At 44.5% G+C, this 16273-nt stretch overlaps 1 protein-coding gene across 1 annotated transcript; it reads right to left on the bottom strand.

Annotated features, from left to right (window-relative positions):
* Positions 1 to 3565: 3565 nt before the first annotated feature.
* Positions 3566 to 12559, bottom strand: fam43b (family with sequence similarity 43 member B). Its single transcript, XM_034152756.1, is given in 4 exon segments — positions 3566 to 3872; positions 3874 to 4043; positions 9764 to 10025; positions 12348 to 12559. Coding segments are annotated over 4 exon segments (951 nt in total).
* Between the last annotated feature and the right edge of the window lie 3714 nt (positions 12560 to 16273).

The following is a 16273-nucleotide window of genomic DNA, read 5'->3' as shown; positions in this document are numbered from 1 at the left end:
GAGGTGATTGAAGGTGAACGTGTGTTGTGGTTGTTGTTGTCTCTCACACCAGCGAGGTGATGAAGGTGAACGTGTTGTTGTTGTTGTTGTTGTTGTCTCTCACACCAGAGAGGTGATGAAGGTGAACGTGTTGTTGTTGTTGTTGTCTCTCACACCAGAGAGGTGATGAAGGTGAACGTGTTGTTGTTGTTGTCTCTCACACCAGCGAGGTGATGAAGGTGAACGTGTTGTTGTTGTTGTTGTTGTTGTCTCTCACACCAGAGAGGTGATGAAGGTGAACGTGTTGTTGTTGTTGTTGTTGTCTCTCACACCAGCGAGTTGATGAAGGTGAACGTGTTGTTGTTGTTGTTGTCTCTCACACCAGCGAGGTGATGAAGGTGAACGTGTTGTTGTTGTTGTTGTCTCTCACACCAGAGAGGTGATGAAGGTGAACGTGTTGTTGTTGTTGTTGTCTCTCACACCAGAGAGGTGATGAAGGTGAACGTGTTGTTGTTGTTGTTGTTTCTCACACCAGCGAGGGTGATGAAGGTGAACGTGTTGTTGTTGTTGTTGTTGTCTCTCACACCAGCGAGGTGATGAAGGTGAACGGGTTTGTTGTTGTTGTTGTTGTCTCTCACACCAGAGAGGTGATGAAGGTGAACGTGTTGTTGTTGTTGTTGTCTCTCACACCAGAGAGGTGATGAAGGTGAACGTGTTGTTGTTGTTGTTGTCTCTCACACCAGCGAGGTGATGAAGGTGAACATGTTGTTGTTGTTGTTGTTGTTGTTGTCTCTCACACCAGAGAGGTGATGAAGGTGAACGTGTTGTTGTTGTTGTTGTCTCTCACACCAGCGAGGTGATGAAGGTGAACGTGTTGTTGTTGTTGTTGTTGTCTCTCACACCAGCGAGGTGATGAAGGTGAACGTGTTGTTGTTGTTGTTGTTGTTGTCTCTCACACCAGAGAGGTGATGAAGGTGAACGTGTTGTTGTTGTTGTTGTCTCTCACACCAGCGAGGTGATGAAGGTGAACGTGTTGTTGTTGTTGTTGTTGTTGTTGTCTCTCACACCAGAGAGGTGATGAAGGTGAACGTGTTGTTGTTGTTGTTGTCTCTCACACCAGAGAGATGATGAAGGTGAACGTGTTGTTGTTGTTGTGGTTGTTGTTGTTGTCTCTCACACCAGCGAGGTGATGAAGGTGAACGTGTTGTTGTTGTTGTTGTTGTCCTCTCACACCAGCGAGGGTGATGAAGGTGAACGTGTTGTTGTTGTTGTTGTTGTCTCTCACACCAGCGAGGTGATGAAGGTGAACGTGTTGTTGTTGTTGTTGTTGTCTCTCACACCAGAGAGGTGATGAAGGTGAACGTGTTGTTGTTGTTGTTGTTGTCTCTCACACCAGAGAGGTGATGAAGGTGAACGTGTTGTTGTTGTTGTTGTTGTTGTTGTTGTTGTCTCTCACACCAGCGAGGTGATGAAGGTGAACGTGTTGTTGTTGTTGTTGTTGTTGTCTCTCACACCAGCGAGGTGATGAAGGTGAACGTGTTGTTGTTGTTGTTGTTGTTGTCTCTCACACCAGCGAGGTGATGAAGGTGAACGTGTTGTTGTTGTTGTTGTTGTTGTCTCTCACACCAGAGAGGTGATGAAGGTGAACGTGTTGTTGTTGTTGTTGTTGTTGTCTCTCACACCAGAGAGGTGATGAAGGTGAACGTGTTGTTGTTGTTGTTGTTGTTGTCTCTCACACCAGAGAGGTGATGAAGGTGAACGTGTTGTTGTTGTTGTTGTTGTTGTCTCTCACACCAGCGAGGTGATGAAGGTGAACGTGTTGTTGTTGTTGTTGTTGTCTCTCACACCAGCGAGGTGATGAAGGTGAACGTGTTGTTGTTGTTGTTGTTGTTGTTGTCTCTCACACCAGCGAGGTGATGAAGGTGAACGTGTTGTTGTTGTTGTTGTTGTCTCTCACACCAGCGAGGTGATGAAGGTGAACGTGTTGTTGTTGTTGTTGTCTCTCACACCAGAGAGGTGATGAAGAAGAACGTGTTGTTGATGTTGTTGTTGTTGTTGTTGTTGTTGTCTCTCACACCAGCGAGGTGATGAAGGTGAACGTGTTGTTGTTGTTGTTGTCTCTCACACCAGCGAGGTGATGAAGGTGAACGTGTTGTGTTGTTGTTGTTGTCTCTCACACCAGCGAGGTGATGAAGGTGAACGTGTTGTTGTTGTTGTTGTTGTCTCTCACACCAGAGAGGTGATGAAGGTGAACGTGTTGTTGTTGTTGTTGTTGTCTCTCACACCAGAGAGATGATGAAGGTGAACGTGTTGTTGTTGTTGTTGTCGTCTCTCACACCAGAGAGATGATGAAGGTGAACGTGTTGTTGTTGTTGTTGTTGTTGTTGTCTCTCACACCAGCGAGGTGATGAAGGTGAACGTGTTGTTGTTTTTGTTGTTGTTGTCTCTCACACCAGCGAGGTGATGAAGGTGAACGTGTTGTTGTTGTTGTTGTTGTTGTCTCTCACACCAGAGAGGTGATGAAGGTGAACGTGTTGTTGTTGTTGTTGTTGTCTCTCACACCAGAGAGGTGATGAAGGTGAACGTGTTGTTGTTGTTGTTGTTGTTGTCTCTCACACCAGAGAGGTGATGAAGGTGAAGGTGTTGTGTTGTTGTTGTTGTTGTCTCTCACACCAGTGAGGGTGATGAAGGGTGAACGTGTTGTGTTGTTGTTGTTGTGTTGGTGTTGTTGTCTCTCACACCAGCGAGGTGATGAAGGTGAACGTGTTGTTTGTTGTTTGTTGTTGTCTCTCACACCAGCGAGGTGATGAAGGTAACGTTTTGTTGTTGTTGTTGTCTCTCACAAGCCCAGAGAGGTGATGAATGGTGAACGTGTTGTTTGTTGTTGTCTCTCACACCAGCAAGGTGATGAAGGTGAACGTGTTGTTGTTGTGTTGTTCTCTCACACCAGCGAGGGGTGATGGAAGGTGACACGTGTTGTTAGTTGTGTGTTTGTCTCTCACACCAGCAAGGTGATGAAGGTGAACGTGTTGTTGTTGTTGTGGTTGTTGTCTCTCACACCAGCAGAGGGTGATGAAGGTGAAGTTGTTGTTGATGTTGTTGTTGTTGTTGTTGTTGTCTCTCACAACAGAGAGGTGATGAAGGTGAACGTGTTGTTGTTGATGTTGTTGTTGTTGTTTGTTGTTGTCTCTCACACCAGAGAGGTGATGAAGGTGAACGTGTTGTTGTTGTTGTTGTTGTTGTTGTTGTCTCTCACACCAGCGAGGTGATGAAGGTGAACGTGTTGTTGTTGATGTTGTTGTTGTTGTTGTTGTCTCTCACACCAGAGAGGTGATGAAGGTGAACGTGTTGTTGTTGTTGTGTCTCTCACACCAGCGAGGGTGATGAAGGTGAACGTGTTGTTGTTGTTGTTGTTGTTGTTTGTCTCTCACACCAGCGAGGGGTGATGAAGGTGAACGTGTTGTTGTTGTTGTCTCTCACACCAGCGAGGTGATGAAGGTGAACGTGTTGTTGTTGATGTTGTTGTTGTTGTTGTTGTCTCTCACACCAGCGAGGTATGAAGGTGAAGTGTTTGTTGTTGTGTCTCTCACACCAGAGAGGTGATGAAGGTGAACGTGTTGTTGTTGTTGTCGCTCACGAAGTTGATCTGGCACTGCTCCAGGCGGGCGATGTCTCTGAGGGTCGAGCTGTGAGAGGAGCTGTGTGGGGGTCGGGTGCTGGTGGTGAACACCTTCCTCTGCTCCTCCTCCTCCTCCTCCTCCTCCTCCTCCTCCTCCTCCTCCTCCTCCTCCTCCTCCTCCTCAGTGATGGAGCAGAGCGTCCTGTCAGCAGGGGTCCTGTAGTGGCACTGCCCGTTCAGGACCCTGCGGAGGGGCATGAGAGGAACCCCCCCCCCCCAGCAGCTGGGTCTGGACGTGGCGATGGTCGCTCAGCCTCTTCAGCCTCTTGAACTCGCTGAAGGCGGAGGAGGAGCTCTGGTCCAGGCTGACGGAGACGGCCTCCGCCTGCTCGGGGCGGCTGAGCAGCACGGCGTGGCAGCGCAGCACCACCGCCAGGTTCCTCACCTGCAGCACAAACACTGAGTTACTTCACCCAGAAGAACCTGGACACATTTCTACTTTGGGGGAAATGAAGGGGAACATCATTTAGACTAAATAGACCACCTAGAACACATTTCTGACAAGTAGCGCCCCCTAGTGTCAGAGATCTGAGAAGGGGCATACATGTCCCATTGGGCGTTAATGGTAAAGTAACTCTTATTTATAACTTCATTAATGAGGAGGATCTTTTGGTAAAAATGTGTTTGAACGTTCTTTGCACTGAAGAATATAGAATATATGAACATTGAATCATCTAAATTAACTGAGCAGATCATTATCATATTTCTAATTGTGACATTAGTGTCACACGGATGTTTATCTAATTTGTTTCATATACATTTGATCAACACGTGTTTTCACAACAGGTTAAATGTAATAAAGGTCATCTGAGCATTTTAATTCTTAAATGGCTTGAATTGTACCTTTAGCAACAAAAACAAGCTTCTGAAATGTAGCTCGTTCTATCACGTGTGTTAGCCTGGCCCGTGGACACAAAAGGCTCGTTTGAGACGAGCGAGACCGACGCAGACCTGCGCAATTGCGACCGCCGTCTTGCTAGTGCGTTGCATGATGGTTAGTCATTTTGTCCGACTTGCTCTGGAGGCTCGACTACATGAGACGTTGAAATATTGCGGGACAAAGACGCCGGCAGCCTTGAGAGCGAGGCGCGGCGAGGCGGCGCAGTTTCTCTCCACGGGCTGAGGAAGATAAATGCTTGATGGGAAACGACTCGCTGGTATCTGGAGCTGAGCGCTCATTGGTGGGTTTTACCCCGTGCTGGAGATGAAGCTCTCCATTGGCTCGGCTAAAGTGTGTTGTTGTTTTGTGTCAGTTTGACGTCGCCACTTCCATTCATATTTTTCATCATTGTTCCACAATGTTTATCATCATTAAATTAATATCTATATATTTTATACTATATATCCTGACTACAGCTACTTGGAGAAAGCCCGCAGCACTGGTCGTGGTGGAGGCCTAGCTGTCATCTACCGAAAGGAATTGGAACTGTCACTCCTGCCCCTGCCTGTATTGTCCTCTTTTGAATGCCTTGCATTTAAATGTAAACCCCCCTTCCCCCTGACAATACTTCTGATCTACCGGCCACCCAAACCCAACTCAGCTTTCATCCCAGAGATACAAGACCTTCTCACTACGCTATGCACAACCTCTGCCAATATCATCATACTTGGAGATATTAATATTCACGTCGACTCCCCCTCCTGCCACTTTGCCACTGAGTTTCTGCTACTTCTGGACTGCCTCAATCTGACACAGCATGTTGATGTCCCCGCACACGCCAAGGGCCACACGCTCGACACAAACTCCGCCCCCATCAGCAATCTGCTAGTGTATGACCTGGGGGTGTCTGACCACAAGACCATCTCTATGGAGCTGTCTTTCCAGTCCCCACTCAGCAAGCCCAACGCAAAATCCGCTTCAGGAACCTGTGGAACATCAACCCGGACACCATGACCCTGGACCTCCAGCATCTCTCTTCCGCCAACTTCTCATCAGTAAATGAGTCAGTGGAATATTACAACCAGTCCCTTAACAGTCTCCTTGATCTGCACGCCCCCCTCAAAACCAGGATGGTCACCTTCTTGCGCTCAGCCCCTTGGTACACCGGCGAGCTGCGGAGAATGAACACAGCTGGGCGTGTCCTTGAGCGGCGGCTCAAGGCCTCAGGACTCACTGTTCACCGGTTAGCCTATCGTGAACACCAGAAGGCCTACGCACAGTCCCTCAGAGATGCACGGTCCCAGTACTACTCCTCCATCATCAACAACAGTACTGGAAACTCCAAGCAACTCTTCTCCACCATAAACCACCTCCTCAAACCCCCAAAGTCCTCTACACTCCGACTCCACTGAGAAGCAGTGTAGCAACTTCGCCGCCTACTTCATAAACAAAGTTGACACCATCCGCTCCCTCCTCTCTAGCCCCTCTGCACCTCCAGTTCCAACTGCTGACCCACAGCCTGGGACAACCCAGCCTCTTCGCTGTTTCACGGACATCTCTCAGCGAGAGGTTGAGGGCATCGTTAGGAGGATGAAGCCCTCCACCTGTGTCCTGGACCCCCTTCCGTCAGCTCTGGTGAAATCTTACATCTGTACCATGAGCCCCATGATCACTAAGATCGTAAACCTCTCTCTCCAGGCTGGCCATGTCCCCTCTGCCCTAAAAACCGCTGTCATCAAACCTCGTCTCAAAAAACCCTCCCTTGACCCGGGAGTTCTGGCCAACTACAGACCCATTTCCAACCTCCCTTTTCTGTCAGAGGTGCTGGAAAAACTAGTTGCTGCTCAGCTCCAGGACCACCTAAACTCCAACAACCTATTTGAGAAGTTCCAGTCTGGTTTCCGCTCAGGCCACAGCACAGAAACTGCCCTGGTCAGGGTCACCAACGACCTGCTGATGACGGCTGATGCTGGCTCTCCCACTCTCCTCATCCTCCTCGATCTCACTGCACGGCATCCTCCTCCACCATCGGACTCTCTGACTCTCCCCTTGACTGGTTCAGATCTTACCTCACCGGGAGAACAGAGTACGTCTCCTTGGGCGAGGCAGAGTCGGGTACCCACAACGTCACCTGTGGTGTCCCTCAAGGATCAGTTCTCGGCCCCACCCTCTTTACACTCTACATGCTCCCCCTTGGCTCTATCATCAGCCGACATGGAGTATCATTCCACTGTTACGCTGATGACACCCAACTGTACCTCAGGATCAACCCTACCTCCTCTGCAGCCCTGCCTTCACCTCCTCTGCAGCCCTGCCTTCACCTCCTCTGCAGCCCTGCCTTCACCCACACTCACTGCCTGCCTGGAGGAGATACAGGCGTGGATGAAGCAAAACTTCCTGAAACTCAACAGCTCCAAGACCGAAGCCAATATAGTTGGCACCCCAGGTTCGGTCATCCACCATCACCACCATCACCACCATCACCTTCTCCGGCCAGGACATTACCCTCTCCTCAATAGTCACCAACCTGGGTGTGAAAATGGACGCCCATCTGACCTTTGAGGCTCACATTAAACAGCTGTGCAAGAACTCCTTTTATCACCTCAGGAACATCGCCAAACTCCGCCCCACACTCGCTCTGTCTGACGCCGAAAAGCTGGTCCACGCCTTTGTCTCCTCCAGGCTGGACTATTGCAACGCACTCCTCATCGGGATCCCTAACAAAAGCATCCAGAAGCTCCAGAACATCCAGAACAGCGCTGCTAGGATCCTGATGAGGGTGCGCAAATATGATCACATCACCCCCATCCTTAAAGCACTACACTGGCTCCCCGTGGAACTGAGGATAGAATTCAAGGTCTCCGTCCTCACCCACCAGTGTGTCCATGGAACTGCCCCCCCCCTACCTTCATTCTATATTTTATTCTGTAGATTGTGTACATTACTTTTCACTTTACTGCTTGTTGCACTCCTGGTTAGAAGCTAAACTGCATTTCGTTGTCTCCTGTAATCTGTGCAATATCAATCAAGTTGAATCTAATCTTGAGCAGGAACAAATGTACTTAGTACATATCTGACATTAACGATTAAACACATTTGTGCATTCTTTATAAATGCAAACTGGTCAAGACTAGGGATGGGAATTTGAAAGCAAATGTATATTCGAATATTCGACCCCCCAAAAAACGGTTAACCGAAATGTAAATATCCCATAAAAAAAAAATGTCTAACATTTTTTTTCGAAAACATATGTTTCAATAACTTTTGGAAATAAATAAATACATGTTCAAATAAGTATAGAAACCAAGTCGAATTTGTCAAATGTATTGAACTGGTGATCACAGTTTGACAGCTATAGGCCTACAGCTTTCATGTGCGGATTCACAATCAGGCCAGCTGTAGAGAAGACCCTCTTAGCTATAGCAAGGAGACCCTCTCAGGTATAGCAAGGAGACCCTCTCAGGTATAGCAAGGTATAGTATGTATATATATAAGTTTAATTTGGCATAGTTTGCACTCTACACCGCACTCACTAACCTGGTCGAAATCTTTCCACACATTACTCCTTTTTGACGCCATGTCTGTTGTGTAGGACTCTTCTTAGAGTGTAAATAATGACCGGACTATGACTGGTCAAATATGTTGAATACCGGCAAAACTAAATCTCTCCTGTCAAAATGTCTATGTACTTTGCCGCCACACACGGTTGCCAAGCAACGCTTATTGTTGTTTAGGCTGGCCACTCATGTGTCGCGAGTGTTGACAGGGGGCGGGGGAGCACGCTCATGAACTGTTAGCGCCGGAACCTCCCAACGGCTGCGGAGCGCATTTGGGCATAAGATGAGGTTTGAGTCTGAGTGATCTGCGTGTAGGCAGGGGCAGCAGCCATAGCATTACTCTGCCCCTCCATGTGAGGTCGGCCCAGACCCTAGGGGTCTTTAAATATACTCTTAAGACACACTTCTTCTCCCTGGCCTTTTAGTCAGAGCGGAGCACGACTCCTGACTTTAACCCTGTGTTTTCTTTTTAAATATCTGTTGTAATTTATTGTCTTTTATTGTGATTATAGAAATGTGTTTTTATGTGACTGTAGTTATTACATGTACAGCACTTTGGCCCGACCAAAAATCGCTTTTAAATGTGCTTTATAAATAAACCTTGATTTGATTTGATTTGATTTGATTAGCTAGAACTAGCTAGATCTGATGGATTTGGACATAAACGCGAGTGAAGTACCGGACGCGAGAGAGAGAGAGATAAAAAAATATATATATTCATAACTCATATTCGAATACCTGAATAATTATTCGACACCTGAATAATTTCGAATATTCGAACATTCGATTAATCGGTCCCATCCCTAGTCAAGACTACTGACAGAAGTAGTTTTGAAAAGTAGTGGTTCTGTCTTTTACATGTAGGATTTAACCCCCCTTGTATTGATTTGTTTTCAAATGAACAGACACTTGAGTCATTCATTTGTAGTGATATCATAATTGTGGGATTTCTATTGCATCCACTTCATCATCTGCAACGAAGAACGCCAACGCAATTTCCGCCTTTGCAAACCGAGTCAAGCCGACTCCGAGCTGTCCGACTTCAGGCGAGCTTTTTGAGACCGCCCCCGGCTGCCATCGGCTATTCTCGCCTACTTTCGAGGCGAGACGCAGCTCATCTCAAACGAGCCTAAAGTCACATGACCTGGCCCATGGACACTAAATCACATGACCTGGCCCATGGACACTAAATCACATGACCTGGCCCAAATCTGCGTTTTCTGTGTATCCATAATGTCCTGGTCTTCTCTAAAACAGCTGCTAGTTATGGGTACTTTTTACTTTAGTACATTTCAAAGCCCAAACTTCTTTACTTTTACTTGAGTAAAGAAGTTTGTGTTTTCCCAGAGCGACCTGGCCAAGAGGGCAGCATGAACAAAGTTACAACAAATGAACACAAAACAATACAGGCAGACGAATACAGCTGAACAACACCAATGAAACATTAACCAGTCAATATGCAAATAAAAGAAACTATTATAAAACATTAAAAACTGGCACAATTTGAAAACACCTTCAATTATAAGAGCAATCACATCGACCAATGGATTCTTGTTCTCTGTCCTTTAAGATGGACTTGATTTCCCCCGTCGTGATCAAATCTACTTTTACCAGAGTATTGTTAAACAGGAATATCTCTACTTCTGCTTGAGTAGAGGATGTGCTCACCTGGTGTCGGTAGACCCAGGCCAGGATCCGGGTCCGGGCCGGGTCGGCGCCGCAGTGCGTGATCCGGCTCAGAGAGTACAGGTGCGCCGGATTCTTCTTCTTCTTCTTCTTGTCGCTGCTCAGGCGGAGGCCGTGCGCTCCGACGCTCAGGTTCATCTTCACGCTCTGCTCCCCGAAGCCGCTCCTCGCCCAGATCCTCTCTACCGCCTCCCGGGTGCAGTCCTCGCCCTTCGCCGTGAAGGTGACCACGCTGCCTAGGTACCTGACAGAGGGCAACAGTACATCGTTAACTCAAGTAGAAGTACAGATACTCGTGTTTAAAAGTACTCTGGTGAAAGTAGAAGTACTGACTAAACTTCTTTACTCAAGTCAAAGTAAAGAACTTTGAAATGTACTTCAGTAAAAAGTACCCATAACTAGCAGCTGTTTTAAAGAGTACCTGACCTCCCTTTATATTAATAGAACAATAATGTCATTGTTAGCTAATGAATGTTTCCATGCTGAACAACGGCAACATGACAACGTTTTCATTGGTCCCTCTTCTTTAGAGAAGACCAGGAAATGATGGATACACGGATCGTGTTCAAATCAATAGGCACGCAATGACTCTAAAGAATAATGATCACGCCACCAAACACACATTCAAACTAAAGGAACCAGCCTGTTTGGGAAATGTGAGAAGTAGAAAGTACAGGTATTTGTGTTCAACATGTAAGAAGTAGAAAGTACAGGTATTTGTGTTCAACATGTAAGAAGTAGAAAGTACAGGTATTTGAGTTCAACATGTGAGAAGTAGAAAGTACAGGTATTTGAGTTCAACATGTAAGAAGTAGAAAGTACAGGTATTTGTGTTCAACATGTAAGAAGTAGAAAGTACAGGTATTTGGGTTCAACATGTAAGAAGTAGAAAGTACAGGTATTTGAGTTCAACATGTAAGAAGTAGAAAGTACAGGTATTTGAGTTCAACATGTAAGAAGTAGAAAGTACAGGTATTTGTGTTCAACATGTAAGAAGTAGAAAGTACAGGTATTTGTGTTCAACATGTAAGAAGTAGAAAGTACAGGTATTTGGGTTCAACATGTAAGAAGTAGAAAGTACAGGTATTTGAGTTCAAAATGTAAGAAGTAGAAAGTACAGGTATTTGTGTTCAACATGTAAGAAGTAGAAAGTACAGGTATTTGGGTTCAACATGTAAGAAGTAGAAAGTACAGGTATTTGTGTTCAACATGTGAGAAGTAGAAAGTACAGGTATTTGGGTTCAACATGTAAGAAGTAGAAAGTACAGGTATTTGAGTTCAAAATGTAAGAAGTAGAAAGTACAGGTATTTGAGTTCAAAATGTAAGAAGTAGAAAGTACAGGTATTTGGGTTCAACATGTAAGAAGTAGAAAGTACAGGTATTTGAGTTCAAAATGTAAGAAGTAGAAAGTACAGGTATTTGGGTTCAACATGTAAGAAGTAGAAAGTACAGGTATTTGAGTTCAACATGTGAGAAGTAGAAAGTACAGGTATTTGAGTTCAAAATGTAAGAAGTAGAAAGTACAGGTATTTGAGTTCAAAATGTAAGAAGTAGAAAGTACAGGTATTTGGGTTCAACATGTAAGAAGTAGAAAGTACAGGTATTTGGGTTCAACATGTAAGAAGTAGAAAGTACAGGTATTTGGGTTCAAAATGTAAGAAGTAGAAAGTACAGGTATTTGGGTTCAACATGTGAGAAGTAGAAAGTACAGGTATTTGAGTTCAACATGTGAGAAGTAGAAAGTACAGGTATTTGAGTTCAACATGTAAGAAGTAGAAAGTACAGGTATTTGAGTTCAAAATGTAAGAAGTAGAAAGTACAGGTATTTGTGTTCAACATGTAAGAAGTAGAAAGTACAGGTATTTGGGTTCAACATGTGAGAAGTAGAAAGTACAGGTATTTGGGTTCAACATGTAAGAAGTAGAAAGTACAGGTATTTGGGTTCAACATGTAAGAAGTAGAAAGTACAGGTATTTGTGTTCAACATGTAAGAAGTAGAAAGTACAGGTATTTGGGTTCAACATGTAAGAAGTAGAAAGTACAGGTATTTGGGTTCAACATGTAAGAAGTAGAAAGTACAGGTATTTGTGTTCAACATGTAAGAAGTAGAAAGTACAGGTATTTGTGTTCAACATGTAAGAAGTAGAAAGTACAGGTATTGTGTTCAACATGTAAGAAGTAGAAAGTACAGGTATTTGTGTTCAACATGTAAGAAGTAGAAAGTACAGGTATTTGGGTTCAACATGTAAGAAGTAGAAAGTACAGGTATTTGGGTTCAACATGTAAGAAGTAGAAAGTACAGGTATTGGGTTCAACATGTAAGAAGTAGAAAGTACAGGTATTTGGGTTCAACATGTAAGAAGTAGAAAGTACAGGTATTTGTGTTCAACATGTAAGAAGTAGAAAGTACAGGTATTTGTGTTCAACATGTAAGAAGTAGAAAGTACAGGTATTTGTGTTCAACATGTAAGAAGTAGAAAGTACAGGTATTTGGGTTCAACATGTAAGAAGTAGAAAGTAAAAAGTCGTCAGGAAAATAAGTAGATAGTTGATAGATAGATGTACCTGACGGTGTAGACGGGCTCCTCCTTGTTGAGCTCCACCTTCTGCCTCCTGCTGTGGAGGAGGCGGCCCACCCAGGGGGGGGGTCCGGCGGGCAGCAGCGAGGGGCAGGAGCGCAGCAGCGAGGACAGGATGGAGCTGTAGCTGAAGCTCCTCCCTTTACTCCGTCCTTCCTCCTCCACCAGGACCAGCGTCTTCCTCCTCCAGGGCAGCATGGCGGGGGAGGGAGAGGAGATGTGAGGGGGGAGGAAGAGGAGGAGGGGGAGATGAGAGGAAGAGATGATATGAGGAGGAAGAAAAGAGAGAAAGAAGAAGAGATGTGAGGAGGACGAGATGTGAGGAAGAGCAGCTGCTGCACTGAGCGCTGAGCAGAGACTGAGAGCTGCTCAGCCTCTGCTCTCGATCATCGCTCCTCCTCCTCTCCCTCCTCCTCCTCTCCCTCCTCCTCTCCCTCCTCCTCTCCCTCCTCTCCCTCCTCCTCTCCCTCCTCCTCTTCCTCTCTGTCTGCATCAGAGTGAACCCCCCCCCCCGTCCTTTTTGCTTCCAAGTGGCTCCAGAGTGTAACTCAATGTGTCCTCACACGAACACACAACATGAACACAATACCAATGCAAGCTCAAAATAAATTCAGTCTTTCAAAGATCCTTCTGGCGGTCGCCAAAGCTTCAGGGAGGGTCCCATTGATCGTATGTATAGATAAGTGTACAGATGCATATATATTGTTCTTTCATTGCTTGATGATATATCGATATGCACTTTAATGTACCTGTACAATGACATTAAAGGAATTCAATTCTTTATTTTAAGAAATGTAAGACGGGTTTTTTAAAATATACAATTGGCCTTTATTTCTGGATTTCCTTCATTCTGTGAATTAAAATAATACTTTTCAAGTTGTTCTTATCTTAGACCTGAGCAGAAGCTGCTTTATTCACTGAGTCCAGTACGCACTTCAAACACCTGATATCAACATAACGTCTCAGTCACTTTGAAACATGTCCTCTGACTCCAGATGAGAGCAGAGGGCGCTCACAGAAAGGAAAGCAGCTACACAACTCTGTGAACGCTGTACCAGTTTGTTTACATCAGAAATACATGAATCACAACAGTTTCCATCTGACTTTATAAATATGGATATCAATATATTATCTTCTCCATTAGAGTCGCATTCCTAATTAGTTTGAGAGCTACAACAGTTTGTAATCCTAAAGAGGATTGAATCATTCATCTAAGATAATAACAAAGACTGAAATGTGAATTACATTCTACACGTCTCTACTTTAAAGAGTCCTCTCCTGTAGTGTCTCTACTTTAAAGAGTCCTCTCCTGCTGATGTTCAGGTGTATATCAGTATGTAGTGTCTCTACTTTAAAGAGTCCTCTCCTGCTGATGTTCAGGTGTATATCAGTATGTAGTGTCTCTACTTTAAAGAGTCCTCTCCTGCTGATGTTCAGGTGTATATCAGTATGTAGTGTCTCTACTTTAAAGAGTCCTCTCCTGCTGATGTTCAGGTGTATATCAGTATGTAGTGTCTCTACTTTAAAGAGTACTCTCCTGCTGATGTGCAGGTGTATATCAGTATGTAGTGTCTCTACTTTAAAGAGTCCTCTCCTGCTGATGTTCAGGTGTATATCAGTATGTAGTGTCTCTACTTTAAAGAGTCCTCTCCTGCTGATGTTCAGGTGTATATCAGTATGTAGTGTCTCTACTTTAAAGAGTCCTCTCCTGCTGATGTTCAGGTGTATATCAGTATGTAGTGTCTCTACTTTTAAAGAGTCCTCTCCTGCTGATGTTCAGGTGTATATCAGTATGTAGTGTCTCTACTTTAAAGAGTACTCTCCAGCTGATGTTCAGATGTATAGCAGTATTTAGTGTCTCTACTTTAAAGAGTCCTCTCCTGCTGATGTTCAGGTGTATATCAGTATGTAGTGTCTCTACTTTAAAGAGTCCTCTCCTGCTGATGTTCAGGTGTATATCAGTATGTAGTGTCTCTACTTTAAAGAGTCCTCTCCTGCTGATGTTCAGGTGTATATCAGTATGGTAGTGTCTCTACTTTAAAGAGTCCTCTCCTGCTGATGTTCAGGTGTACTATCAGTATGTAGTGTCCTCTACTTTAAAGAGTCCTCTCCTGCTGATGTTCAGGTGTATATCAGTATGTAGTGTCTCTACTTTAAAGAGTCCTCTCCTGCTGATGTTCAGGTGTATATCAGTATGTAGTGTCTCTACTTTAAAGAGTCCTCTCCTGCTGATGTTCAGGTGTATATCAGTATGTAGTGTCTCTACTTTAAAGAGTCCTCTCCTGCTGATGTTCAGGTGTATATCAGTATGTAGTGTCTCTACTTTAAAGAGTCCTCTCCTGCTGATGTTCAGGTGTATATCAGTATGTAGTGTCTCTACTTTAAAGAGTCCTCTCCTGCTGATGTTCAGGTGTATATCAGTATGTAGTGTCTCTACTTTAAAGAGTCCTCTCCTGCTGATGTTCAGGTGTATATCAGTATGTAGTGTCTCTACTTTAAAGAGTCCTCTCCTGCTGATGTTCAGGTGTATATCAGTATGTAGTGTCTCTACTTTAAAGAGTCCTCTCCTGCTGATGTTCAGGTGTATATCAGTATGTAGTGTCTCTACTTTAAAGAGTCCTCTCCTGCTGATGTTCAGGTGTATATCAGTATGTAGTGTCTCTACTTTAAAGAGTCCTCTCCTGCTGATGTTCAGGTGTATATCAGTATGTAGTGTCTCTACTTTAAAGAGTACTCTCCTGCTGATGTGCAGGTGTATATCAGTATGTAGTGTCTCTACTTTAAAGAGTCCTCTCCTGCTGGTGTGCAGGTGTATTTCAGTATGTAGTGTCTCTACTTTAAAGAGTCCTCTCCTGCTGATGTTCAGGTGTATATCAGTATGTAGTGTCTCTACTTTAAAGAGTCCTCTCCTGCTGATGTTCAGGTTGTATATCAGTATGTAGTGTCTCTACTTTAAAGAGTCCTCTCCTGCTGATGTTCAGGTGTATATCAGTATGTAGTGTCTCTACTTTAAAGAGTCCTCTCCTGCTGATGTTCAGGTTGTATATCAGCATGTAGTGTCTTCTACTTTAAAGAGTCCTCTCCTGCTGATGTTTCAGGTGTATATCAGTATGTAGTGTCTCTACTTTAAAGAGTTCTCTCCTGCTGATGTTCAGGGTGTATATCAGTATGTAGTGTCTCTACTTAAAGAGTCCTCTCCTGCTGATGTTCAGGTGTATATCAGTATGTAGTGTCTCTACTTTAAAGAGTCCTCTCCTGCTGATGTTCAGGTGTATATCAGTATGTAGTGTCTCTACTTTAAAGAGTCCTCTCCTGCTGATGTTCCGGTGTATATCAGTATGTAGTGTCTCTACTTTAAAGAGTCCTCTCCTGCTGATGTTCAGGTGTATATCAGTATGTAGTGTCTCTACTTTAAAGAGTCCTCTCCTGCTGATGTTCAGGTGTATATCAGTATGTAGTGTCTCTACTTAAAGAGTACTCTCCTGCTGATGTGCAGGTGTATATCAGTATGTAGTGTCTCTACTTTAAAGAGTCCTCTCCTGCTGATGTGCAGGTGTATTTCAGTATGTAGTGTCTCTACTTTAAAGAGTCCTCTCCTGCTGATGTTCAGGTGTATATCAGTATGTAGTGTCTCTACTTTAAAGAGTCCTCTCCTGCTGATGTTCAGGTGTATATCAGTATGTAGTGTCTCTACTTTAAAGAGTCCTCTCCTGCTGATGTTCAGGTGTATATCAGTATGTAGTGTCTCTACTTTAAAGAGTCCTCTCCTGCTGATGTTCAGGTGTATATCAGTATGTAGTGTCTCTACTTTAAAGAGTCCTCTCCTGCTGATGTTCAGGACACACACACACACACACACACACACACACACACACACACACACACACACACACACACACACACACACACACA

The sequence above is a fragment of the Trematomus bernacchii genome, unplaced genomic scaffold (genome assembly GCF_902827165.1).
Source record: "Trematomus bernacchii unplaced genomic scaffold, fTreBer1.1, whole genome shotgun sequence".
Lineage (NCBI taxonomy): Eukaryota > Metazoa > Chordata > Actinopteri > Perciformes > Nototheniidae > Trematomus > Trematomus bernacchii.
Note: the sequence above shows the minus strand (reverse complement) of the source record. Positions and strands in the feature narration are given on the sequence as shown.